This window comes from Passer montanus, unplaced genomic scaffold, assembly GCF_014805655.1.
Source record: "Passer montanus isolate IOZ18808 unplaced genomic scaffold, ASM1480565v1 scaffold68, whole genome shotgun sequence".
Taxonomy (NCBI): domain Eukaryota; kingdom Metazoa; phylum Chordata; class Aves; order Passeriformes; family Passeridae; genus Passer; species Passer montanus.
The window spans coordinates 1,041,372-1,068,986 of record NW_024371926.1 but is presented as its reverse complement, the minus strand read 5'-3'; the positions used below and the strand labels follow the sequence as shown (position 1 = coordinate 1,068,986).

At 52.0% G+C, this 27,615-nt stretch overlaps 1 protein-coding gene across 1 annotated transcript in view; it reads left to right on the top strand.

The window, feature by feature from the left end:
• The first annotated feature begins 217 nt into the window (after positions 1-217).
• Positions 218-27,615, top strand: part of EPHA10 (EPH receptor A10) — a 30,299-nt gene continuing 2,901 nt past the window's right edge. The window contains exons 1-16 of the mRNA XM_039729252.1: positions 218-263; positions 1,245-1,309; positions 2,507-3,176; positions 10,027-10,182; positions 11,300-11,641; positions 16,895-17,019; positions 19,010-19,172; positions 20,241-20,349; positions 20,440-20,495; positions 21,871-21,996; positions 23,702-23,887; positions 25,655-25,716; positions 25,803-26,006; positions 26,590-26,739; positions 26,886-27,094; positions 27,179-27,343. Coding sequence (XP_039585186.1) covers positions 2,573-3,176; positions 10,027-10,182; positions 11,300-11,641; positions 16,895-17,019; positions 19,010-19,172; positions 20,241-20,349; positions 20,440-20,495; positions 21,871-21,996; positions 23,702-23,887; positions 25,655-25,716; positions 25,803-26,006; positions 26,590-26,739; positions 26,886-27,094; positions 27,179-27,343 — 2,657 coding nt within the window. The 5' untranslated portion in view covers positions 218-263; positions 1,245-1,309; positions 2,507-2,572. The remainder of the gene's footprint in view (positions 264-1,244; positions 1,310-2,506; positions 3,177-10,026; positions 10,183-11,299; positions 11,642-16,894; positions 17,020-19,009; positions 19,173-20,240; positions 20,350-20,439; positions 20,496-21,870; positions 21,997-23,701; positions 23,888-25,654; positions 25,717-25,802; positions 26,007-26,589; positions 26,740-26,885; positions 27,095-27,178; positions 27,344-27,615) is intronic.

Sequence of the window (27,615 nt, the reverse complement as noted above, 5' to 3'; positions counted from 1 at the left end):
TTCCAGCAGCACAAAGCTCAGCTCGGCCCCGCGCTCCCTCAGGAGCCCGCCCGAGCCGAGCCCGAGCCCTCAGCGGGGCCGCCCTCCCTCAGCCGGCTCCACAGTGCCCACCCCCCGCCCTTGCCACGCCCATTCCCACCCCGCCTCCGCCGCCCATTGGCCGCGCGGGCGGAGGCCGACGGCGCTGCCGCTGCCGCCGCTGCCGCTGCCGCTGCTGCTGCCGCTGCTGCTGCCGCTGCTGCCCCGCGCCGCCGCCGAGCAGGGTGAGCCGGGCGGGGCGGCCGCGCCTCCCGGTTCTTCGCCGCGCCCGACCGCGCCGTGTCCCCGGTGCTCCGTGTCCCCCGTGCCCGGTTGCCTCCGAGCGTGGTGTGGCCGCGTCGTCCCCGGCTTTGGTTGCCCGCGGCGGGTCGGGCTGCGCGTTGCGGTACCGGGCTCGGCTCGGCGGCGGGGTCGCCGGACGGGTTGTGGCGCGGATGTAGCGCCGCTCCCCGGGGCGCGGGGATCTGCCGGAGGAGCGGGAGAGGACGGACGGGTCAGCGCGGGGTGTCCCGGTCCCCGCCATCACCGGAGGCACGAGCAGCGCGCTGGCAGTCCCGTGACACGGGCACGGCTCGAGCCCTGGGGTCCGTGTTCGCGGGGACTGCGCTGCCACGGACGGAGCCCGCTGGTCCCGGAGGCGACAGGAGTGTCTCGGAGCATCCCGGAGCGGTGGTCAGGGCTGTGCCCGCCGGGGATGCGCCCTTCGCTCCCGGTTCCCGGTGTCTGAGCCCGAGGCTCAGCCTGCCGGCCGGGGCTGTGGCTGCTGGCTGGCTGTGGAAGGATCGTGAAGCTGTGAACTGAGGGAAATAGCTCTTCCTGTCAAAGACAGAATTGGCTGTTCTGTGGGAAAAGGTGTCGTTTGCCAGGGAAATCCCTCTTTCAAAGCAGCTGCTGGTACCTTTCTGTACCGGCATCCGCACGCTGTGGGCAGTGATTGCTGCCTGCGGTGTCCCTGGGGTTGCACAGTCCTCAGGGCATTGATCAGGCACCTGCGAGGTTGTTCTGGGTGTGCAGTGACAGCTTTGTGGCGCTCGGTGCTCGCACGGTGATGCCATGGCTGGGGGAGCTGCTCCCGTGCCCTGGGACATGGCACAGCCTGGCACTCATCTTCCCCATGCATGGACACCGTGGGGTTTACCAGCATATTTTTTTTTACCAGCATTTCCTGTGTCAGTGCTTTTCCTAACACGCTGCCTTCCCTGCAGTTGTCCTGCTGGACTCAAAGGAATCGCAGGCGGAGCTGGGCTGGACCTCGCACCCCTCGAACGGGGTAAGCACGGGGCTGGGGCTGTCCCTCTGTGCCTCTGGAGAGCGTGAAAGGCTCTGTCAGCTTCGTGGTGCTCAGCAGCATTGTGAGAGCTCTGCTTACACAGAGCTGGGTGGGGCTGGCAGCCACGGGACCTCCTCAAGCAAGGTCGGTGGGTAGCTTGGCATGATCAGAACCCCTGGGAGCAGAGCGAGGGGTGAGGTTCCTCCTGAAAAGGGATTTTGCACCACTAAAACAAGCCAATAAAGGCTTTGTGTTGTGGTTCCCACACCAGCATGAGCACCAAGGGTCAGTCACGCCCTTAGAATCCGAGGGCTGTGGCTGGGGGGGACACTGGGAGCTGTGCCATGTAATGTTTGTTTCATCAGCCCCTGGCTTTGCTGCTGGTGTTGGGCTAAAGGCTACTTTCAGTAGGCTTGGAGTTGTGCTCCTTGCAGCTTTGGGTTAATTTTCCCAAATGGAAACAAAGCATTCAGTGGGAAGAGTGATAGGTCCTGGAGTCATCCGCGTGGCACGGCTGTTTGTTTGCAGAAGAAACTCTGTTCTGGGTATGTTTTGACTGTTTTGCATAAATTTACCCCCAGAAAGAATTGCTTTGGGAAATTGCCAGGTCGTCATTCAGGCTGTGAGGGTTGAATCATCATTTCACCAATCAGAATCTCTGCTGATAGCTTTGGGTGAACACTGTTTCACTTGCTGTCCTGTTGTAGCTAAAACTTCTCCTGGCAGAGAAGCTGCTGCTGTTCATGAAGGCATTTGATGTCCTTGTGTGATGGTGTCACTGGTGTCACATCTCCTTAGAGATGGATTTCTTGGAAACCTTGGATTTCTCTGGGTGGCCCAACCCCATCCAGCATTACACTGTGTGGATGCACCTTCCCAGGGACAGACAATCTGAGGAGTGTGTGGGGGATGAAGGCTCTGGCTCCTCAGCAGACGATGTGTCCTGAATCAGGCTTTGTTTTACAAGACCTGCTGCCAGTGCTGCCTTTCTGGTTGCGTTTTCACAACTGCACCTCTGTAGAGAGCTCAGCTGTTGGGTGGCCCAGGAGCAGGGTTATGCAGCTGGTGGGTTTGGTGGGCTGAGGACTTCCAGTGCCTGCAGTAAATGGATGTGGTGGGGGGCTTGTGGCAGTGACATTGATGCTGGCTGGCGTGTCTCTGCCGGGCCAGCTCCCGAGCTTTGTGTTCTGTCCCCAGTGGGAAGAGATCAGCGGCGTGGATGAAACCTACAGGCCGATACGCACGTACCAGGTCTGCAACGTCATGGAGCCCAACCAGAACAACTGGCTGCAGACGGGCTGGATCGCCAGGCGCGACGGCCAGAGGATCTTCATTGAGCTGAAGTTCACCCTGCGGGACTGCAACAGCATCCCCGGCGTGACGAGCAGCTGCAAGGAGACTTTCAACCTGTACTACGTGGAGTCTGACGCCGACCTGGGCCGCAGCGTCCGTGAGGGCAAGCACACCAAGATCGACACCATCGCTGCCGACGAGAGCTTCACGCAGGGAGACCTGGGCGAGCGCAAGATGAAGCTGAACACTGAGCTCCGGGAGATTGGGCACCTGAGCAAGAGAGGCTTCCACCTGGGCTTCCAGGACGTGGGCGCCTGCGTGGCGCTGGTCTCCGTGCGGGTTTATTACAAGAAGTGTCTGAGCACCGTGCAGAACTTGGCCACGTTCCCGGACACGGTGGCAGAGACGGCCTTTGTGACGCTGGTGGAGGTTAAGGGCACTTGTGTTGCCCATGCTGAGGTGGACGTGGATAACCCCCCTCGGATGCACTGCAGCGCAGAGGGAGAGTGGCTGGTGCCCGTAGGGAAATGCATGTGCAGCCCTGGCTTTGAGGAGAAGGACGGGGCATGCAGAGGTAAACGTGGCCATTGGTGTCCTGGCAGGTTTTGTCTGTCAGTCCATGATGCATGTGCAGCCCTGGCTTTGAGGAGAAGGACGGGGCATGCAGAGGTAAACGTGGCCGTTGGTGTCCTGGCACCAATGTCTGTCAGTCCATGCTGCTGCTCTCTGCTGCCAGAGGACAGTTTGGGCAAGCAGAATTGTCTTTTGCAGCGGTATGTTTGTTTGGGTGATGGCAGGTCCCCAGTGAAGCACCAGAGGTTTGTTTGGAGGGTGGCACTTGGAGGGCATGGGGCTGCTCTGCAGCCTGGTGCTGGTTGGGCAGATGTGTCAGAGCTCTGGGTGCTGTCAGGCATTTCCCACAGCTTTATCTGTAATGTTAAAATTACTCTAGAACATTAATATCCCTATTGATACGCTTTGGACGCGGTTTAGTAATTTGGTTACTTTACAGCTCACAAGGTTATGTTTAAGGGCAGCTGCAAAAATGGATTTACCCTCTGCCTTAACAAGGCATCCCACTAATGAACCTGAGGCTGTGACCACTTCCACCTTCCTTTCAAAGGCAGGTGAGAGCCAGGTGTGGGATGCTGGCTGTCATGCTCTTCCTTGGGGTGTGGAGCCTCTGAATGGAGAGAGTTGCTGGGCTAATGCCACGCCTGGGCACCTTCTTGCCAGCTGGGACCTGGGAAAGGAGGTGAATTCTTCAGTAAAATACATCTGAAAAGACCTTTTGCTACCCATACCTGGTGTCCAGGTGATACCTTGGATGTCTCCCTTTTCACCTCAACAACAGACTGAGAGGAAAACAGCTGAATAAGTCCCAGGCAGGTGGAGTTGCCCTGCACTGGAGGCACGTGGTGCAGTAGGAGAGTGAGCTCTCTGCCCTTCAGCAGCACCTCCAGGCTTTTCACTGTGCTGATGGTGCTGCCTTCCTCCTCCAGGTGGTGGGATGCCCTTCCCACTGCTCTGGGCAGTGGCTTCTCCTTAAGAAGACCTTATTAAAGCTATCAAATTGAAATCTCAGTGCTGTTGATTGCTTCAGTGGCTGCATGGCAGCTTGCCATGCTTTCCACATCTGTTTGGAGTGGGGATTTACATAGTGAGTCCCAGAAGGCTTTTGCTAATGTTTCAGGTTTCTTGTTGAGTTTAAATAATTCATATTCTCTGAGGAAAAATATTTGAAGTAATTTAATGGACATAATTAAGTTTCTCTCCCCTCTCACAGAAAGCAGGTCATTAGTCATTCTCTGTGGAGCAGCGTCTGATGTCTGGTCAAATATCAGAAAATAGTTTTTAAGGGTTGAAAGTTTTGGGGTTGTTTGCAGCCCTGCATTAGCATAGTGCTAAGTGAATAGCTTTGAAAGATTTCTGATGAAAGCTGCCAGGGCTGTGGAAATTCTTCAATGAGGACAAAAGCCCTCGGGCTGGAGGCAGGTGGATGCTTTGGCAGTTTGGTGGCACAACACACCTGGCTCCACCACCATCATCCCATGGAGGTGGCTTTGGAGGGCTCAGAGGGTGTGGATCCTGCTGCCCACAAATCTTCCTGGCCACAGTCTCTGTTGCAGCTCTTGTGGGCCTGAGAGGTCTGGGTGTGGGCTAGGGCTGGTGGGGGCTCTGCTGGTGCCTGTGGGGTGGCATGGGAGCCAGGGGGTGCTTGAGGGTGGTGCTGGCAGCAGTGGAGGAAGCAGGAGATGAACTGGTGAAGGTATTTAACCTTGGTAGCAGAGCTGGTGTCCCTGTAACCCTGATTTAATTACTGAAAGCATCCTGTACCAAGAGAAGGTTTGTGTCCTCGCTCTGAAATTAGGAGAGATGACACAAAGGCCAATAGGACTTCTGACTCTGCTAATTCTGGCTGCAGGAAAGCTGAGTCTTTCCATGTCCATCCTCCTGTCCTGCACCACTGCTCCAGCCCTCCTGACAAGTTTGCATGTTTCTGATGCATTGTTTTGGTGTTTGGTGGAGTGCAGCCATCTCTGGGGTGGGACTGCACGACTTTAGTGTCTGTTTAACACCCACTCACAAAGAAGAGGAGAGTTTGTCACTGAAAATACACTCAGACTTGTCTTGTCTGATGTATCTCTGTAGCCAGCTGCTGCTCTGTGCTTACTCTGACCATAAAACCCATTCCCAGAAGATGCATGGCAGGCAATTGGGCAGTCCTGTGCTCTGTGGATGATTCCTTGCCCATCCCTGTTTTGTTTTCACTTGTCTTCTCAGCTTTGATGTCTTTTTGCCATTAATTTTGTCAGGTGAGAGCTGTAGCCCCTTTGTGCTGGTTGTTTTGATGTGTAGCAATAGTTTTTGTGTAAATGAAGCCGTGATGTGGGGGAACTGCCTGACATTTTCATTCAAAGTTGTCTCCTTCTGCTTCCTCTCTTCTATCCAATCCCTGGTAATATCTGCAAGGAGAATTTCAACAAAGCTCAAGGTTAATATTTACCAGCCAGATTTGCTGCAAATAAGACAACTTAAACCAGACATTGCATTAATATGATGGAGGCCAGTTACCAAAAATAGCTGCCAGCCACTCTTCTTTGACACAAACGTAAATTTGTGCTCTGGCAAAGTTTCCTCCTCAATTCATTTTCCTCCACTTCTGACAGCACTGGCAGGAGCCAGCTCTGCCTGCTGCTGTGTCCCATGCTCTGCTGCCCCTCACCAGCACCTGGAGCCCTGCTTGGCCTGGCCAGTGATGGTCTAATTAGTGTCCCTATCCCTTGTCTACATGGAAATGACGTCACTGGAAGCAGTTTTAGAGTTGAAATAGTTTCTAGTGCTTTGTCAGGATTTTTAAATGACCTTTTAAAGAGATGAGTGTTGCTCATCTCTTTAAAACCTCACACAGGAGGTGGCTTCAGTGACAGCCTTGTCCACAGGTGCTGTTTGAAATGGGGAATAACAGAAATTCCTCTTCCTTGTCTGCATCACTGGGTGGATTTTTGAGCAGCATGTTGAATTCAGCCTGCTATGGACAAGACACAAGGAAGATTTATTTGTATCTCTCTTAGGGAGAAAGCAGAGGTTTAGGGTGGGAGTGGGATGGGGGGTGAGTCAGATGCTTTTCTGTCCATTGGATATGTCCCACCACAGCACTGTGTCACTTCAGTGTCCTTAGGTGGAAAAGAAATAGTTCAATTGAAAGTTAGAGAAATTTAAAATAATAAATGACAATATTTTGTCATTTACTGCAAAGATACCTCCCGAAGCCTGAGGTCTGCTTTTCTGTTTAAATAGAAAAAAGATGGATCCAAATGTACAGCACTTGGAGCTTTTGATTTGTTTCATCTTTTATACATTAGCTTACAAACCTGTAAGTGCTCCTGGAGTGTACTTTGTCTGCTGACTGATGCTGGAGGATTATGCATACGTTTATTTTTCCTCCTGGGGCTCTGCAAGTTGCACAAAGCACCAGGTTTTGCTTTCATCACGGATGCAGCCACAGGCATCCCAGAGTCAGGCCCTGTGCTTGCTTCTGTGTGGAACTGGAGGAAATTCCAGAGGAATTCTGGAGCTGGGCACATTGAGGGGTGTTGTGAGGTGGGATCAGCTGGGTGTTGTTTGCTCCCACACATGGAGCAGCCATGTAAAATCTCTCTGCAGTAATGGCCAGGCTTGGAGGTATTCATCACTTGGGATTGCACATTGTTGCACTGCTGCTCACAGTGTGTCTGAAATAATTATGGCTTTGGAAGTGGTGACAGATCCAGACACAAATCGCTCCGTGACATTTCATTTCAGAGCAAGCTACTCTGACAATTACAAGCATCACAAGTTGTTTGCAGAATTCCTGCGAGGTTGAGGTCATGGATATCTGGCTGCTGGGTGAACGTGTTGGATGGGCTGTTGAAATCCAGCTGAGGGGGTTTGTGTGAGCTGAAGTGCTCAGCAGGGCACTGGAGAGGCTGCTCAGCCAGTCCTTCACCAGGGACTGTGGGGTGGGTGCATTAGGGAGCTGAGAGAGACAGCAGTGAATTGCACTTGGCTCAGCAGATGTGCCTGCTTCAGTGTGTCCTTGAGGAACATTCTGGCATAAATAGCAAGGAGGTTCTGTCAGCCCTGGCTGGATTCATCCAATGCACTCTGTTAGGTATTTCAAGACTGTCTTTGTTCTGGGCTAAATCACTAAATTTAATTTCGGCTGTTAAGAGTTCGTTGTTGGGGATGCACAAGGATCTTGCCCTTGGACACAGGTTTTCATTTTAGTACTCCACAAATTATTTAACAAGGACAAAAATTACAGAGTAGCATTGTCTAGAGGTGTCAGAATTGCTGGCAATGTGTTGGACCACAGGCTGCTTGTTGAAAAACAGTTGTTAAAAACCTCCAAACTGTGTGGAAGGCAAGGTGCTTTTGGATTCTCTGGGGTGGTACAGCCCAACATTCCCATCCTGGCAGACATGGAACCGAGGTGAGAAGAGCCTGACTCAGTGCTTGCATTGATTGCCCCTCGTGCTGGCTTTGTCCCTCTCACACTGGCACAGAGATTGGACACGAGTGCTGTCCCTGCTCTCTGCCTGCAGTATTGATCACAGCTGGTGCAGCAAGGCAAGGTGAGATCTCAGACTCGGCGTGGAGAGGGCAGGAGCCTCTCTGCTACCCGAGGATGTTTTTCAGCAAGGCTCTTTGGCCACCTCAGTGCATCGCTGAAGCTCTGTCCTGTCAGTGATTTACACAGGGTGCCCTGTCTGGTTTGGGCAGCCTGTCCTTGTCCATGGGCACTGGCTGGCAGCGTCTGTCCCTCCTTGGGGCTGCTGCTCCCTCCTTCCCACTGTGCTGGCCTGAGGCACTTTGCCTCTGAAGCACTGCTGAAATGTTTGGAACATGATAAACAGTGACTTGACAATGGGATTTAGATGGATGGAGCAGGGCTGTGCCAGCCTGGTCCAGGGAGGGGTCAGCAGGAGCAAGAGCTCCTGTGAGAGATGCACTGTGAACACCGGGGATGACAGTGGTGAGACTGCAGGTTTGAGTGCTGCTCCAAGGGCTGGATGCAAGCCTGAGAGCTGGAGGGGCCCAGTGCTCCCAGTCTGCCCTTTACTGGGATTGTCAGGCTGCTGGGGTGCCTCAGCCTGTGCTGCTGTCCTGGTTCTTGCTGTGGCACCCCCAGTGCTGGCTGCCTGTCTCCCCAGCTGTGGCTTTCCTAAAGAGCATTTTTATGAATGCCTGCTTCAACAGAGAAAATTAACACGCATTAAAGCAGATGAACTTTGTCAGATACAATTCCATGACCAAAACTGGAAAGGAATTGATTTTGGAAGACAACGGAGTTGTAGTGTTAATTATAAATGCCTGTATAGGCATTTTGAGTGAGGCTGCAGCTGTTATTAATTCATGCTGGCACACTCAGTGCTGCTGCTGGTAGGACTTCACTGGGAAGGGAAATGGAAAGCTGTCCTGTGCCACTGGAGTAGGAAACCACGCATTTTCCAGATCTGCATCCTCAGTCACCCCTGCTTTCCCTGTGGCTTAGACTGGCAATGAGAGAGGACGTTGCTCTCTCCAAAAACACTGGCTCCTGCCTGAGGAGCTGTGTCAGGTGAGGGGCTGAGAGGAGCCTTTCCCAAGGTTACTTCATGCTGGGTTATCAGCCAGGCTGCCTCCCAGATGAGTGCAGCTCGCTGTGCTGCTGGTTTGGCAGGGTGCAGACAGTGTTACACAGAGGGGGGAATGTGCTCTCTCTGCCAGTGACAGAGACCAGGCTGCTTGAGGAGCTTCTGTGGTCAGTGGTGGAGCTGGAGAGAGGCATTTGATCCATCTGACCCATCTGACTGCTTCTCTTTGGCTCTGGGACAATGAATTATTGAATTTTATTGTTTAATAATTTACTTGTGGTAGCACCAGAGGACCAGGAACAGGATAGAAAGCAGCTTACAAAAAAAGAGAATTTCATTCTATAAATTGATGACCTGATCCCCCAAGAGCTGTCACATACCCACTGCAGAAATAAGCACTGTGAAACGACAGGGACACCTAAACCAGCTGGAGACCAAGAAAAACACTCGTAGGATGAGGTGGAAGAGGGTGGGAGTTTGTCTGAAAAAAGAAACAGAGACACACATATGATGCATCACGTGTGCTGGGCACTTTTGTTCTTCTCAAGGGCAAGTTTTGGACAGCCAAGGAAAAAAAAAAAATTAACAAGTAAAGCCCATGGCTCCTCGTGGGACACACTCACATGGGGTTGTGGTGCCTGCTCCTAGGACATGCAAACTGGGGCATTTTGTGCCATTATTAATGACAGACACTTCTGTAAACTTACTTCTGGCTGTTAGAAAACAGGGTGGACTATTCTGAAAGACACTTCTAATTGGAAATGTTCAGTTTCCTGCGATGAGATGTCAGGTTTGTGTGACAGGCACGTCTGAGGGATGGGGTCTGGGTTTAGTGCTTGGATCCCATCATGTTTGTAAACAGCATTGATTTTCCTGTCGTGTCTGATGCAGTGATGTTTCTGCCCTGTGTGGTGGTCAGTGCTGCCTAACTAAAGGAAAAAAGCACAATCTGTCTCCATTCTATGAATACACTACCAGTTCTGATTTGGTTTCTCAATTCTAAAGAGGGAACTGGAAGTTTCAGGAGTAATTTTAACATTTGCTATTTTTTCCTGGTTTATCTAGCACCCTAGATAGGGAATGACATTTACTATGAAAGTCAGTGCAGAGCTACAGAACCCAAATGGGTAAAACCAAGGGACATCCTTCTTGGTGCCAGGATCATGCAGGTGCTCAGGGAAAGCAGCTTAGAGGGTGGTGTCTGCTGGCCAGGGCAGCAAAGGAGGCTCCAGGGAAATGCAGTCACCAGACATGTCCCAATTTATCCTGTGCTGCTCTCCCCTTAACAGCCTCTCTCTCTTTCAGCTTGCCTTCCAGGGTTTTACAAGCCCTCCCTCCGTCTCCCTCTCTGTTCTCCATGCCCTGAGCACAGCTTCACACATGAGGAAGCCTCCACGTTCTGTTTGTGCCAGACAAATTACTCCAGGTCTCCTTCAGACCCACCATCTGCCTCCTGCACACGTAGGTCTCTGTCTGTCCAGCTCTCTGTCTGTCTGTCCAGCACTCTGTCTGTCCTGCCGTGCCCAGGGCTGTGCCTGCCTGCTCTGTGTGCTCCCCTCGGGGTCTGTGCAGTGAGGGGGGATGGAGGGGCTGTCCCTACAACCCAGACTGATCAGACAGACACATCAGGCAGACGTGCAGTCAGGCTCACAGACTCCCTGATAAACTGGGGCACAGTCATTTAGTGACTATAATTCACAGGTTTTAATTAAATGGCCTCCAGTTAATTGGACTGGACTCCAGCTGCTCTGGTGATGGATGCTGTCCAGCTGCCAGCACAGGGATGAGGAACCCTCTGTCTCTGCAGAGCATGGCTGGGCAGTGCCTGACCAGGAGTGGGCTCCAGGGGCCAGAGCTGCTCAGGGCTCCAGCCAGGGGCTCCTCATGCACACTGTGAGCTGTGGCTGGTGGTACACACACATCCCTGCAGCTGGGAGCCTCTGTCCCACTGTGTTGCACACACCAGTGCCTCTGTGTCCCCTCGTGCCATCCCTGGCTGTGGCTGTCCAGGACCTCCGTGTCCCCTTGTGCCACCCCTGTGGTTGTCCAGGACTGTGCCCTTGTGCTCTACCCCCAGCGCCTGCTCTGCTGCTCCCAGAGAGGATCTTTAAGTTTGTGATGTGTTGCTCTTTGAGCCAGGTCTTATGAGCTCTCAGAGAAACCCATCACACCTGAGATAGCTCAGCAACCCCAAACGACATAAAATTAGCAGGATGGTTTCTGAGGTAGTGTTGGAAACGTAAAGAGGTTTAATAAAAGGCAAGATAACAAAGCTCTTACAGAGAAAAACCGAGCCAGGTTTTGCAGGGGCAAAAGGTTCTTGCTCCTGCTAGAACACCCCACAAAAGTGATTATTTCCTTTGTTCTTTTCCTTTTTTAGTGAATTACGTAGGTGGGACCTCTTGGTCAGACAGCCACAGGTCTGAGGTGAAGTCCCAAAGGTCCTATGAGGTGTAGGGAGACAAACTGGCAGAGAAACTTGTATGCTTTTTCCCTTTTTAAACAAAGAATAATTTAATCACTCCGCCAACAGGAAGCACATCCCTACACCTGTGCACTGACGCTCTGTTCCTTCCAGGCCCACCCTCTGCCCCGAGGAACCTGGTGTACAGCCTGCGCCAGTCCTCCCTGGTGCTGGAGTGGAGCGCCCCGGCCGACGCGGGCGGCCGCAGCGACCTCACCTACAGCCTGTGGTGTGGCCGGTGCCCCGCGGCGCCAGCGGGGCGCTGCCAGCAGTGCGGCAGCAGCGTGGGCTTCGTGCCGCAGCAGACGGGGCTGGTGGGCCGCACGGTCACCCTGGTGAACCTGCTGCCTCACGCCAACTACACCATCCGCGTGCTGGCCCTCAACGGCGTCTCGGCCGTCAGCCCGCTGGCCGGCCAGCAGTACGCCGAGGTCAACGTGTCCACGGGCCCTGCAGGTACGTGGCACGCACGGGGACAGCTTGTTGTTTTCCCCGCCTGGGGCTGGTTTGCTCTGGTGGGTCAGCTTTGGGGTGTGGGGGTCACAATCCGCCAGGGCGAGTGGAGTTGTGGTGGTTCGTTTGCCGATCGCGAAAGTGCAAAAGACAAACAGCAGGGGTCTGTTGGTTTAATCGCAGAAAATGCGCCTTTATTGAGGGCCAACAGCAAATGCGATAGGGGGATCTAAAAGGAAATTGAGAGGAAATCAAAAAGGAAATAAAAGTTAGAAAGAAAAAGGGGGGAAGGGGAATGTAGCTACCAACGAGACGGAATCGTCATGATTCGTTTGCCGATCGCGAAAGTGCAAACGACAAACAGCAGGGGACTGTCTGTTTAATTGCAGCAAATGTGCATTTATTGAGGGCCAACAGCAAATGTGATAGGGGGATCTAAAAGGAAATTGAGAGGAAATCGAGAAGGAAAGAAAGAAAAAGAAGGAAGGATAGAAGGATAGAAAGAAAAAGGGGGGAAGGGGAATGTAACTACCAGTGAGACGGAATCCTCATGGTCCAGCCACAGAGATTTGCTGTCGTCTGCGGGGGTTCACCAAAGTGATCTCAAAAGTTACAGTTTATACAGTCTCAATCCAAAGTGAGTAGCATCTGGCCAAAAGGTTGGGAAGATTCATGGGCAATTGTGTTGAGACCCCTTGGTCTGTGAGGCAGAGCGAGCGTGCAAGGACAAGCCACTGCTTGTCAGAACTTGTGGGGCAGGTGCAGGCATGGAAGGACAAGCCACCATTTGTCAGAACCTGTTCAAAGCAGTGTTCTGTAAAGGCACAGCAAACAATCACTTGGCATGACATTCAGAAAACATCCACCTCAGCCAGGCCAGAGCTCCTGTCAGGGGTCTTCAGGACCCCCTCAAACCTTTGAACATAGTTTCTCATGGTTCTTCTTGTGATTAAACAATAATTATATCTAATTATTAAGTAATCTCCACATCTAACAATCATATCATTTATCATACACTGGTTACACAGGTGTAGTTTCACATGATCTAGCAAACTCAAGGCCTAACATTTCCCAGGGCCTACCTTTAACATTTTCCCAGGACCTACTAAGTCTAACTTTCTTTCTAACTCCCCAAATTTTCTATGATTTTAAAATCTTTTACTATCACCCCATTCCTGCTCGGTTTGTCCTGGGGGCACAGGCATATTTGTCCTGGGTGCTTTGCTGTGGCAGAGGGGCAGATGAAGGCTGGCCCATGGCACTCTCAGAGGGTTCCAGTTGATGCCTCTGGGATGCAAGGAGTGAGCGTGGTGACAGCCTGAGCTGTGAAGGGACAAGTCTGCTCTGTGATTTGGCTGCAGTTTGAATTTATAAATCATAGAACCCCCTTTGATGAAGCAGCACTTCCAGCCCATTCATCAAAAACCCCTCCTTAAAACAGATAATTCAAATGTTGGCTATCCTTCAGAAACAAAAAAAATTGATTTCCACTTTCTATCCTGTGCTGGTCTGTGACACAATTCTTACTGTAATTTTCCCCCTCCATTTCCAGTTTGGCATTTCCCTCAGGTAAGGAAGAGAGTGCCCATGCCTGTGGGCAGGTCCCTGACCAGAGGGGCTGGCTGAGGAGTCCCTCCTCAGCTGTTGTCTGTGCCAAAGGACAGTCAGGTCCCTCCTGTGCTGTTGGCTCTGCTGAAGGACAGTCGGCTCTGGCTTGTCGTGTCCTTGTCCATTCCTCTGCAGTTCCATTATTAATCTGTATGAAAACCCTTTCCCAAGCCACAGTTAATGGAGACAGATGATCCTCAGGTACCTCTTGGCAGGAAGTGGCCAACAATTTCATCTGAAGAGATTAAACTTTGATCTTGTTATAAATAATTTTCCCACCACTTGATCAAATGGTTTTTGTGCACGTTGCTGCTTTCTCTCCCCTCATTCCACAATCCCTGTGGCTCCACGGGGGGATGCTGGGCTGCAGACTGTTCCTCAGCAGAGGTGTCATTTCTCGTTAGGATCTTTGCTCTTCAAGGATGGATTTAGCTCTGGGAAGGTCTTCTGCCTCCTGAGCTCAGGCCAGGGGGACAGAGAACAGGCTGGGGTGTGGTGAGCTAAGAGAAGTCTGATAAAAAGCCATTCCTCCAGCCTGATGCAGGCAGAGGGACCGGTGCCATGGAGCTCCCACCTTGCCTGAGCCCCCAGGTCTGAGCTGGGCACAAGCTCAGGTGTGGGCAGTGAGTGCCCCGTTCTCTTAGGGAGCAAAGCAGCAAGTCAGTGATGCCAGCCCATGCCTTGGCTGCTAAGAGCAGCTTTTCCCCTGGGGAAGGGGAAATCTCAGCCCCTTGCTCGATACCGTGTGCTCCTGGGGGAACTGAAATGCATGTCAAGAATGTGGATAATTAATGCTGTAATCTGTTCAAAATCAATGTCTCTTGTTGAGCTGTCAAGTCTCCAGATGCAGATGGTGGCTGGGAATTACCCAGGCAGCTGAGGCTCAGGAGTTCCTTGGAACACTGACAGGTTTTATTGCTGAGGGTGTCCCCTCCTGGGCAGTGCCAGGCCAGGGCTGCCCTGTCAGCTGTGCCCTGCTTCCTCTTGCCTTTGCACCGTTGGCAAGGGGTGGCAGTGATGGTTAACCCGTGCCTGTCAGGAAAGAGGGGGAGAAGCTGGGGAGAAAGTTGTGTCCTGAGTTTAAGACCCCACTGTGAGGAGGGGACCCAGCGTGGGCAGGACACGGAGCCACAGCTGGCAGGGACAGCCTGGGGAGCAGCTCCTCAGGTTTCTTAGTCCTGACTCTGCAGTCCCTTGTCACTAGAGCCCACCACAGAAGTGCTGGATGGGACCAGAGGTCGGGAGGAGGGAGACTCCAGGGATGCCTGGGCAGTGCTGCCTTCCATGGTGGCTGTCGTGCTGCGGTCTCGGAAGTCACAGGGGAGCCCTGTCTGCTGATAAGCAGGTTCAGAGGAAAAATTAAACAAGAAACAAGACCTTATTTAGCTGTCAGATCCTGCTCCTCTAATCCAGCTCTGAGTGCAGCTCCGTGCTGTCCTTCCCCTCCAGCAGTCACCAGAGGGAATTGTCCATCGTTCCTTGTAATTGCAGAGAAAAGAGGAGATGCAATTTAGTCTGCAGGTGGCAAAATTAATACTGTGTTTTTTCTAATCTGTCCCCAGCATGGGACTAAATGAAAGTGTTTGAGGAGTGAGGGGAACTGTTTGCCTGCAGGAGTGGAGCTGCATTAGCCATGTAAATGTGCACTCCAGGCCACTGTCATTTGTATTCCCGGCAGGAATACAAGGCTCCTGCCTTAAAGAGCTTTTAAATCTGCTGCTGATTAATAATGCAACCAGTGCCAGAATGCATCCTCCTTCCTGAGGCTGGAGAAGGGGGTTGAGCTGGATTTGGTCCTCCAAAGTAGATTTGCCTGTGTATGCCCAGGGCTGATTCAGTCACCCTGGGGCAGTGGGGCTGCAGGATGAGCCAGCTCTGGGGCAAATGTCTGAGCTCTTGGGGTCTTTGCCCTGAAAGGGCTACCTGCAGACTGGCGAGGCAGCTTCTCTGCTTTGGAACGGAGATCTCTGAGGCGTGTTCTGTGTTGGGATGTTAGTGACTGGTGAGGGAGGGGAGAGGTGGCTCTATCTGGCACAAGCAGGTGCCCAAGTGCAGCTGCTGGGTGCAGCGAGTTGTTCTGGGGAAGGACACGCTGCCACATGTAGTTTTATGCCTGTTCTGCTGCTACGCTGGTTAATCAACAGGAGAAAACCCACGTAGAGGGGAATGGAGTTTATAAAATCAGGCAGAGTGGTGAATAATTTAATGTTTGCTTTTCCGAATAGAGGCAATGATAGGAGAGCTTAAAATATTGATGGGAAACACATTTTTTTTTTCACAGTGTGAAATGCTTTATAGTCTGTGTGATTTTCTTTAATGTTTTTTAAACATGTTTGAGGCTGGCACCTACTTTTCTGTCATGTACCATGGGCTCTGCTCTGTGAGTGAGTGAGGATTTTTCCTGCTGACTTTGTTAACAGTCAGGACCACGCAGTCAGGTCTCTCCAGTCCATTTCCAGGATTCAGAGACGCAGGAGGGCAGCTGTGTGATATTTTATTGATGGGGATCATGCAACACAGTAAGGAACACTTAGCTTATCTTACAGGAGCAGGACCCAAGGCAAGTGCTGGGGGATAATGTTGGGCTCTGTCCCACACCCTGGGGTTGGTCACAGCAGAGGGAGCCATGTGTGAGCCATGGCAGCTGCACAGAAGCCCCTCTGACCCCTCTCACAGGAAGACAAAGTGACTTGGAATCAAGGAGCAAATCACCATGAATAAAACATCATGAGGGCTTTTTATTTCAGCAAAGATTAATGAGCTAAGTAATAAATACGAAATTTCACAGACACTTAAGTTTTCTTTCTAAGGACTTGTTCCTCTCCATGGGAGCCTTGGTGGGACAGAGATGGATCCAGAGAATGTCCTGATTTGATGGGAAGTAGGACAAGCTGGGAACAGTCACTGTCCCCGTGCAGCTTTTGCTGTGCCTGAGGCTGTGAGCTGCTGCCTGCCTAGTTTGGAGACTTGTTTGGAGCCAAACCTGGTTAAAATGGGAATATTGGCAAGTGCATCTTGCAGTGGATGAGCTAAATGGATGCGTGCATGTCGGGGAGGGAGTTTGTGCTGACCAGAAATACACAGGCAGCTCCTGAGCCACAGCCTGCTCTCAGAGCAGGGGTCATACCCTCAGCAGTCCAGCTGCAGGGGATGGATCTGGTGTGAGGTGGTTCAGGAGGCCTTGGTGTGTCCCACCAGCCCTCCTGATCAAAGATTATGTTTTGCCTTTCCCAGACATCCTCAGCAGGGGTTCAGAGCCAGGACACCAGCCCATCCTCAGCCCCCTCAGCAGCGTGTCCCACCAGCCCTCCTGATCAAAGATTATGTTTTGCCTTTCCCAGACATCCTCAGCAGGGGTTCAGAGCCAGGACACCAGCCCATCCTCAGCATGACTAAGGGTGGAGGGTGCTGTCAGGATTTTTGCCAGTTTTCCACTGCAGTGTTCCAGGCTGCCCATGGATTACAAAGCTGTTGTGTTTTACCGCTATCTTGTCCCATTGGATGGCCACCAGCTCAGAGCTATTCCAGTCCTGATTCAGAGAGAGGGGACTGGTGTCTGCAGGAGCCACACACTCTGCAGCTGTTTGAGTGAAAGGTTTTACTGGAGCAGCCCCTCAGTCACTGCCCTTTTCCTCTCTGCATTTTCAGTGCCAACTCCTGTCACTGACATCCGCACAGACAAAGTGGAGCAGAAGAGTGTCTCCCTGTCCTGGCAGGAGCCAGGCTTCCTGGCTGCCAATGGCACCGAGTACGAGGTCAAGTACTTTGAGAAGGTAGGCTCTGGGTGTGGGAATGCTTAACATCAGAGGGTTTTGGGAAAGCTGCAAAAGGCAGGCCTCAGAGACAGAGAACTGTGATTGGAGCTAAGCAGTAGCCATAAGATTGGTCAGCAGGAAAATTATGTAAGAAGTAGAAAAATAAGGACAAATGGAAAAATGGTCTGTGTATTAACACTTGTCTAGAATACCTCCTTAAGCTGCAGAAAAGTATATCTGGTGAGTTCTGACCTTAATAATGGAGCTCTGTGTGTTGTGTTTTAAGGCTTACAAGTAGATATTTTATCCAAAATAAGCAAGCATTATTTTAACCAAAGGTACATGTTCTTATAATGCTTGGATGGAACTACTGTCAATATGCTTTTGCTTTGTGTGATTGGTCAAAAAACTTTTAAAGTGAGTTGTAAGATTAAGTTCGTTGTCTGCTGCCTGGGATGTGAGCTGCTGGCATCTTCCCATTGTCACAACCATGTAATGAGAGTGATGCTGGAAAACAAAACAGCTTGAGATGCCTTCCCCAGCAGTCCCATCCCATTTGTTATCTGTACAGACCCCTGGCTGGTGACACTGGGCACTGCCATGGGCTCTGCTTGTGCCCCCTGGCTCCATGTCCTTCCCTTGCCCCCCTCAGGAGGAGGGGTGCAGTGTGTGCCCATCCATCTGTGCCTGCAGCTAGGCAGGGACTGACACCACAGTGGGTTCCTACGTCCTGGAGGAGATGCTCTCTGTATTCCCAGCCTACTCTCCAGGAGAGTGTTGGACCTTGTGGTCTGCACTGGTTTAGGACTGAGAGCCACAAACCTGTGACTGTGGGTGGCCCTTCTGCATGGGAGGGCACCCAGAAAATATTTTTATGACAGTTTCTTGATTTTAAAAATTGCTGCTGTTTGACAGGTGCTGTAGGTTGGGAATTTCTGGAGAAATACCAGTGGGCAGAGCAGGGATGAGGCTCTGAATCCAAATGAATGCAGTTTATGACACAATTCTGCAAATTACCTTATCTGCGTGTGCTCGGGCTCGTTATGGAGCTGACGGCGTGTCAGGCACACTGTGCAGGTGACATGTCAGCATTCTGTATTTAGAAACAACCTACCGTGAAGCTGATTCATATTAATGTGATTTTCAGCATCTGATAGATTTGAGAGGAGGGATCTGTGGAGGAGGGCAAATGCTGGAGCCCAAGACATTAATTCCTGTGCAAATGGGCTGCAGCAACATGATACTTGGGGTATGAAATGAGGAACCTTCCTCCTTAAGTAGAGAATTTAAATTCAGTTTATCTGTTATTCACTGAAATGAGGCTCTTGATGCTGACATGGATATCAACCTAGTTCCTAATTCTGCTTTTAAAGCTTTTGTTTTTACTGTGAAGATTCAAAGGGGAAAATGTGTATCAAATGGAAACACATTTGGTGGTGGTGTGAGCAGTGCAGTGAGTGGCTGCTGCTTGTGCCCATGCCAGACTGTGGGGCTGGGACACTGCCTGTGCTGGATTGTGGGGCTGGGACTCTGCCTGTGCTGGATTGTGGGGCTGGGACTCTGCCTGTGCCACACTCTGGGGCTGGGGTGCCCCTTGGGGCTCCACCTGCCATTTTCCAATCCACACAGGTTTGCTCCAGTACTGCTATTCTGTTCTATATCTCAAGCCACAAAAAAATGCAGCAGGGGAGCAGGGAAGGGCTGGCTGGTGCCACAGCTGAGCCTGGCACAGGGGGAAGTTGCCATGAGGGGTGGCACAGCTGCTCCCCACCACCCCATCTTCTTCCTTCATGTCTTCATAGCACCATCCACCTCCATCTGCCATTTCCTGTGACCTTCCCATGTAATTTTTGCTGATCAGACATCCAGGGAATGTACTGTTTCTTTTGGAGGCTCTTTGGACAGGCTGTCCTCATGGGACCCGGAGCTGAGGACACGACTGTGCCATGCTGGCTCTGTGGCACACCTGTCACTCCAGCTCCATCTCAGGTATCTCATTATTTCACAGGATCAGAGAGATCAAAGTTACTCAACTGTGAAAACCACATCAACAGCTGTGACAGTCAATAACCTGAAGCCTGGAACCCTCTACATTTTCCAAATCAGAACATCTTCCTCTCCAGACTACGGGAACTTCAACCCTGGCATTGAAGTGGAGACATTGGCAGAGTGTAAGTGCAGCAGGGCTCAGGTCCCTGCCAGGGCTCTGAGCTGAGCCCTGGGGATGCTGTGCTTGCAGCTTGTGCCCCAGCTGCTCCTGGTTTCATGGAGCAGCACTTGTTCCTCTGGCTCTGCTGCTCCCAGGTCTAAGGGCCACTGCTGTCCAGGAATTTGCTTCTCCTTGCATTTTCCCATTAGATTTTGATGAGGCTGGTCCTGCTGCCCTGCCTGTCCTGGGGGAGCCTGTCCTGTCTCTTCTTAGTGAAGAGTCAATGAGGGCAGTTGCTCTCTGGCTCCTTTCTCACAAGGAGGCTGGGACAGGCTCTGCTCTTTGGCTGAGATTGCCCAAAAACAGGCGTAGCTCATGCCTGCTCCCTGCCTCCTGCTGCTGTCCTGGCTCAGGAGGCACTTGGCTTGACTATTCCTTGGCTGGCTCAGGGCAGCCAGCATCAGTGTTATCTGCTGAGACTTCTCCTTTTAAATTCCCATTCATAACTGTGGTCCAAAAGCATCTTATTTCACTAGGAGAGGGCTGGAGGGATGTTGGGCTTCGGCACAATCCCCCACGCTGGCTGGAAGAGCAAGGCTGAGCTGGCTGGCTCAGAACAGCTCCCACAGATTGTGTTTAACAGGGCTTTAAATTGCCTTCATTTGCCATACAGAAGACATTTCAGAATTAATTGAAGCCAATAAAAATTTTATAGAGAATGTAGCTATCTAATACCCCTGTTTGCAAAAGCAGGAGGAAAAGGGATTAATGTGATGAAAGAAAACTATTTGTAAGGCCATAAATTTTGATATGCTCCTCTGATAAACAGGATTCTTCTTCAGCTCTGATTACCAGCGCCAGGAGCTGGGCTGCCCTGTCTGTGCTGCCTGCATGTTGGACTGATCCCACCAGCCTGGTCTCCTAAAGCTGAGCCAGAACCTGAATTGTTGTGAGGGTGGCAAAAAGCAGCCAAACTCCCACAGCTCTTCTGGAGGACACAGGCTGGCCATGGGAGCAGTGACCAGGGCAGCTCCTCTCCTCACACCTGCCCCAGAGCACGTTGATGAGTGGCTCTGCTTCCCTCCTGCAGTGACAGTGGCCTCCAGTGAGCAGAGCCCCGTGCTCATCATCGCCGTGGTGGCCATCGTGGGGCTGACGGTGCTGCTGTCCCTGGGGGTCGGTGTGATGGTCTGGAGGAGGTGAGCAGGGCCAGGCGTGCTCCAGGGGGGTTCACCTGGGGTGAGGAGCTACTGCCCAGGTGCTGGTGTGCATCTTCATTCTCTTTGCAGGCAGTGTGGGTACAGCAAAGCCAGCCAGGATGGGGACGAGGAGCTCTACTTCCACTGTAAGTGCTGCCCGGCTGTCACGGCCGGTGTGACTGTGGGGATCCCTGTGTATTGGAATTTACCAATACTGCTGAATGGAACATGCCTTGGCTTGTCTGGCTGTGCTGCTGAGCCAAATAGTGGCAAATGTGGTGTTTGCACCCAGAGACACTCTGGCTAGCTGTGGGCACAATGGGGCAAGCCCAGGCACACCCGAGCTCCGATGCTTGTGGGCTGGGGCTTACTCTTTTAGGGGGTCACTCCTCAGGCCTCCCTGTGCTGGAGAAGCTTTAAGGCCGTGCTGAAGGAAGAAGACACTTCTGATGGAGGGTTTTAATCCAGAGCTTTTATTCTGGGCCACATGGCCCCTGAATCCTGCAACAGCTTCACCAGAACTCCCGAGCGTGTGGTCTCCTTACCTTCTACTCAGGGGAGAGGGGAAGGGGAGGAATCTAAGGACCACCAACCAGGTACAGGGGAGGAGATCTCAGGGGCAAAAAGGACACCTGGATGCACCAATGGCCCCCAGGGATGGAGAGCATCTTTTGAATCTGCCCAATCACTCGATGGCCCTCTGGAATTCCTGAGCTGATAGACAGTGCCCAGCAGGATTCGGGGTGGGGGAAAGGAGAGGTGATTGACACACCTGGGGAAGGACCAGGGTAACTGAGGCAAGCCATGACACCACAGCACCTGTATTTATCATTGTTAATAACCCACCAAAGCAGCCCTGAGCCTCACTCTTGAAGTGCTGTCAGCCTGTGCTATCCCAGAGCAGGGGCCAGCACAGCAAGGCTCTCTGAGCACCGTGGGCTTGACAGCTCCATGTGCCAGTGTCTGTCCTTGCTGCATGGGGGTCACTGCCTGCCAGAGGAAATGGGGATACTTGCAGCTTCCGTGGGGTGTAGAAATTATTGTCAGCTTCTCATGAACACAAGCAAACAGCCTTGTTTTCTGGGGCTGCTCTGGATTATTGAGCAGCAATAATTTTATGGACAGCAATTATCGTAGGGAATTCAGATGTCTGGACTGATGAGTTTATTGGATTCCTGGCACAAGCCCATGGAGTGCACACATGCTTTTCTGTTCCCCAAAGCACCTCAGAAGTAGAAGAGCCTGCCTTGACCATTTCAGTTAGCTTTGGAGGGTGGGAGCTTCACTGGAGCAAAGGGGCTGCTCTCCTTTACCCAGCGGAGAGAGCAGTTGGATTCACTCAATCCTAAAAAAAAAATCTTAGAAACCTTAGAACTGAATCTTTTCTTTGGTTATAGAAAGGTGGCACGTTGGTTCTGCCCACAGACCAGGAGGTGGATGAGCTGGGATAGTGTTTCCCAGGATGGGTGGGTGGAAGTGCTGCTGAGCCCCTCTGACCTGCCCTTTCTGCCTTTCCTGCAGTTAAAATACCAACCAGGAGGACATACATTGACCCCAGCACCTGCGAAGACCCCATGCAGGCTGTGCACCTCTTTGCCAAGGAGCTGGACAGTGCCAGCATCAAAATTGAGAGGATTATCAGGACAGGCAAGTCCCAGGGGGTGGTGGCTGTGCTGGTGTGCTCCCCTTTCACTGGGCCACGGCAGAGCCATGGCATTGCTCCAGTCCTGGGGACCTGCCTGCAGCAGAGGGTGGGAGTGGGTCTGGGAGGGTTTTATCCAGAGGCTTTGTTCCACATTCCTGGTGTTTTCCTGAGGCACTGAGCACAGCCAGGCAAATGCCACGCAGACCAGAAAGCATCAGCAATTATCTGCATCTGGGCACTTTGACAGCAGCATGAAAACTATTTATAAATACGTGAACCTAATGATTTATCGATTTTCATCAACTTCACTGCCTAAAACTTAAAAGCAAATTAAAATCCCCTGACTGGACCCTAGAGCCTTAATGGCTACTGTGTGCCAGAATGTGGGAAACGTGATCATTCTTTGTCATTGGTTTTCCTAAAGATAAATTCAGCTGTAGCAGCAGCAGAGGTGGAAGAAGGGAGGAGGGAGGGCTTTGCCTGCAGCTGAAGGACAGTGTTGAAGGGGAGAGGACACTGAAAAGGGGATGAGGTTGCCTCTGAACTGCAGTGTGGAGCAGCTCAGAGGAGCCCCATGTACCTTTCATGAGCAAACTGGTGTTTGAAAAATCAAGAAATTAGTAAGGAAGACATTTAAATCTAAGAAAATTGGGAGTGTGTTTGTCTCAGTGCTGACCTAACAATAACCTGATTTCCAAATCAATAAAGCTGTTCATAGCTACACGCTTTTTGCTGTAAAGCCAATATTGGTTTTTTATGTTGGGAATTCCGTAGCTCCTGTTGTGGAGCACATGGCTGTGCAGTGGGATGCTCTTCCTCGAGGATTGCAGGAGCCCTGCCTCACAGCCCTGCTGTGTCCAGCTCTGTGGGAAGCAGACCAGGAGGCAGAACCAGCCAGGCTGAGTGTGACCTCAGTGACAGGGGTTACTCCTCCTCTCATGGGATAAAACACAATATGCACTGGAGCAGAGCATGGAGAGAGCACTGAGAGGCTCTGAGGGTCAGCACAGTGCTCAGGGTGGCCTGGTGTGAGAGGCAGCAGTCCAGCCAGGGATCTGTTTAATATTGGACTATGACCAGTATTGCAGATGGGGCATGCCTTGGCTTGTCTGGCTGCTGCTGAACCAAACAGTGGCAACTGTGGTGTTTCACCCCAGAGACACTTTTGGCTAGCTGGGACAAGTCCAGGCGTGCCGGGGCTCCGGTGGCAGCGGGATGGAGCTGCCTCTGTGGAGGGTCACTCCTCAGGTTTCCCTCTGCTGGAGAAGCTGTAAGGCCGTGGTGAAGGAAAGGAATTGGTTCTGATGGAGGGTTTGAATCCAGAGCTTTTATTGTGTCCCGCAGGCCTCTGAATCCAGCAACAGCTCCAACAGAACTCTGGACTGTGTGCTCTGCTCCCCTTTTACCCGGGGGAGAAGGTGCAGGGACAGGGTAGGAAGCCACCAAGCAGGTACAGGAGAGGAGGTCTCAGGGGACAAGGGACACCTGGATGGAGCAATGCCCCCCAGGGGTGGAGGGCATCCTTTGGATCTGCCAATCACTCAGTGCCCTTCTGGAATTCCAGGACTGACAGACAGTGCTCGCCAGGGCTCAGGGTGGGGAAAGGAAGGATGGGCACACACCTGGGCAAGGAAACTTCAGTGGAGGGACCTGAGGTAAACCCTGAAATCACGCTGCAACCGTCCCACCCCTTTCTCTGCTGTGCAGGAGAGTTTGGGGAGACGTGCCGGGGGTGCCTGAAGCTGCCCAGCAAGCGCGAGCTGCCGGTGGCCGTGCGGACGCTGCGGGCCGGCTGCTCCGAGAAGCAGCAGCGCTCCTTCCTGGCCCAGGCCTGCACCATGGGCCAGTTTGACCACTCCAACGTCATCCGCCTCGAGGGGGTCATCACCAGAGGTACGTGGCTCCCAGGAGGCTCCTGAGCAGGAATGTGTGTTTGCTGGGTCCCCAGGATGAAGGAGGAATTGATGAGTCCGACTCTGTGTTCTTAGAAAGTTAATGTATTGTTTTATGATATGATATTATATTAAAGAATGTGCCCTGGATTAGGGCAAATTTGGGAGAAAACTTCCAAAAGTGGGTCCCCCTGAAAGCAAACCCACACAGCCCCTCCCCACAACCGGTTCAGGAAGGATTCCTCAGAGAGAAGTGGAAAGAACCTGTTTATTTAACAGGCAAAACCCCCCCAGCACACAAAATTAACAATACCGGATGACAACACTCTTTCACTGCTCTGAAGAGGATGACAAATTCAGAAAGTCTCTCCTGGGGGTGGTCACTCTGTTATCAGTCCCTCTGGTGCTGGGGATAGCTGCAGCAGCCACAAGATGCAAACTCTCGGTGTTTCCCAGGTCCCAGTCCGGAGCAGGTTTGAGTGGTTCCAAAAAAGGGAAAGGAAAAACAGTCCAGGGAAAAATTCAGACTGCTTAGCTAAACTAACTAACGAGCAAAAGCAAAAAGCAAAAGCAAAGCGGGAGCACAGCAGAAGCAAGAGCAAAGCAAAAAGCCAAGAAAAAGCAAAAGCTGCACTAGGTACTACCCTGTCTCTCTGTCCCGCCAGCCGTGGGGGAGCAGGCTGATGACAAAAACCAAAACAAAACATTCGCTCTTCAGAGCCAGTCTTGAAGGCACAGAACATAATATCCAGCATTAACAGAGCACACGGTTGGGGATACAAGCATCATAACGTCACCCTAGGACAGAATGCTGTACTAAAACTATGCTAAAGAGTAGAGAAAGGATACAGACAGAAGGCTTAACAAGAATGATAATGAAAACTCATGACTGATGCCTCAGAGTCTGACACAGCTGATGGTGATTGGTCATTAAGTAAAAACAATTCACATGAAAGCAATCAAACAATGGCCAGTTGGTAAACAATCTCCAGACCACATTCCAAAGCAGCAAACACAGGAGGAGCAATCAGATAATTATTGTTTTAATTTCTCTCTGAGGCTTCTCAGGAGAAGAATCCTGGGCAAAGAGGATTTTTCAGAAAATATGACAGTGATAGGAGTGGGTTTAAGCTGCTGCATTGGAGAGGTTACTTGGTGCTAGAGGTGCAGTTGGCCACCTGGAGAGCAGCTGTTCCCACATGCATCAGCTGGGTTTGCCTGCTGGTGATTAATAAAAATCTTGCAGCTAGATTAATAAATGCAGGTAGTGGGACAGGCTTAGCAGCCAAGCACGTGTGCTCTTAATAAAAGTCAATTGAAGTGAGATTCTGTCAGTAAAACAGATGAGACTGACTGCTGCAGCTCTCTCCCGTGAGCTTGTGTGCAGAAGCAGGCCGTGGATGCAATAGCTAAATGGATATTCTTGTAAATCCAAAGAAACCAGAGCATGTGGGCTGATTCTAACTAGGCTTTTTATTATGAAAGGAAGTATTCTGGCTGAGCTGGTTGCTTTTGCTTTCACTGGGCTGTGCTGTCCTTTGTGATGTGCTCCAGAGTCCAGATGAAAGGAGCTTCTGATACTGGGATCTGTTCCTAGCTGGGAATGGCAGGGAAGCCTTGGCCCTAGTGCTCATTATAACCTGGCTGACAAAGTGTCCTTATCTCCCCCAAAAGCCAGGCAGTGCAGGGGTTGGCACCTGGATTTGTAACCCCTGCAGAGTCTGAGTGATGGCAGCACTGACACCGTGCTGCTTGTCTGTCTGCGCAGGGAGCACCATGATGATAGTGATGGAGTACATGGGGAACGGCCTGCTGGACTCCTTCCTCAGAGTGAGTACTGGGTGCCTGCCCAGCTTGGGCTCTGCTGGCCGTGTTGCCATGGCTGCCCTTTGGCTTTTCCTCCTCTGCTTTCACAGAAACATGAGGGGCAGCTGACAGGCACGCAGCTCGTCTGCATGCTGCAGGGCATCGCCTCTGGCATGGCGTACTTGGCAGAGATGGGCTACGTGCACAAAAGCCTTGCTGCCCACAAGGTCCTGGTGAGCAGCAGCCTGGCATGCAAGATCACAGGGTTCAGACAGCCACAGGAAGACAAGATGGAAACCATCTTCTCCACCATGGTGAGCTGCATTTCCACATTCTGTTGTCGACACTTTTCCTAGGCTCCCATTTCCTTCTTCAAGTACAAAGAGGGACTCTGCACCTTGGACTTCTTTCTTGGGTAGAAATCCAATGTGTTTGGTCAGGGGCCTGCATAGCACCACACCTGCTCCAGCCACAGCCCCGCTGCACAATTCAGGGCAGAGGGACTTGTGTTTGTCCAGCTGTGAGGTGGTTTTCCTTAAATATCAGTGTACAGAATGCCATCAGCTCTTCCTGGGGACATTTTCCTCTCCCATTAATATTTCAGGACTCACACGCCACTATAGCATACAGTTGCAGTGACATTTTAAACAAATGGAGGAAAAAGTTTTCTCTTAGTACTAAATGTGACATTTTAAACAAATTGAGGAAAAAGTTTTCTCATAGTACTAAATGTGCTCATGGCCCATGGGTTTGCTCGGGTTTGTGCTCATGGCACATGGGTTTGGTGTCCACCCTGTGATGCCAGGCAGGGCACGATGAGCAGTGAGTGGCTACCTGGGAATTGCCAGCATTGGCCACATTGTGCTGGGCAAGTAAATCATTCCTGCCCTACTGCAGCGTGGGAAGAGCCTGGTGCTGTGGTCAGCCCCTGAAGCCGTCCAGTATCACCACTTCAGTCCTGCCAGCGACGTGTGGAGCTTCGGGATCGTCATGTGGGAAGTGATGTCCTACGGAGAGAGACCCTACTGGGACATGTCCCACCAGGATGTGAGTGCCCTGCAGCTGCACGGTGCTGCTGAAGGAGTGGCTCTCTCTGCCCAGTGTGAGGAGGGAGGCTTGCCCCAGGGGTTTGCCCCAGGGTTTGCCTCTGGTTTTCATCACAGCACCTGACCCCAGCCCCTCTTGTCCTGCAGGTGATGAAGGCTGTGGAGGATGGGTTCCGCCTGCCTGCCCCAGCCAACTGCCAGCCTCCCCTCCACCAGCTGATGCTCAACTGCTGGCAGAAGGACCGCAGCCAGAGGCCCAAGTTCTCACAGATCCACAATGCCTTGAGCAAGCTGGTGCAGAGCCTGGAGCCCCCAAAGTGCCCCAGCTCCATGTGTCCCAACTCTACGTGCCCCAGGTGACCACCCTCTTGCCACAGCTGCCTGTCCCCACTCTGCCCTGCTGTGCCCCACTCCCTCTTCACCACCCTCTCTGTTGGCAGGTCCCATGGCACGTCCATCCCCCTCTCCAAGAGAACCTTCTCAGCCTTCCCATCCTTCAGCTCCGTGGGTGAGTGGCTGGAAGCTATAGAAATGGGCAGATACAAGGACAACTTCACTGCTGCAGGCTACTGCTACCTGGAGTCAGTGGCCAGGATGACAGCCCAGTAAGTGACCCCTTCTCCTGGCTGTAAGCCTGTGTGAGAGACAGAGCCACATCCAGTGTGATTTACTGCTAACCTCCTGTGCTGAGCACAGGGTGGTGGGCTCAGAGCTGTCCCACACCTGCTGCAGGCTCCTGTTAGCCCAGAATGCCTGGTCAGTGTCAGTGCTGCTTTGGCTGGGGCTAAAGGTTGGGGATTTCTTACTTGTGCACGTCTGGAAGCAGTCAGTGTTGGGGCACACAGTGGTCACAGTGATGTGAAATGCACATCAAGAA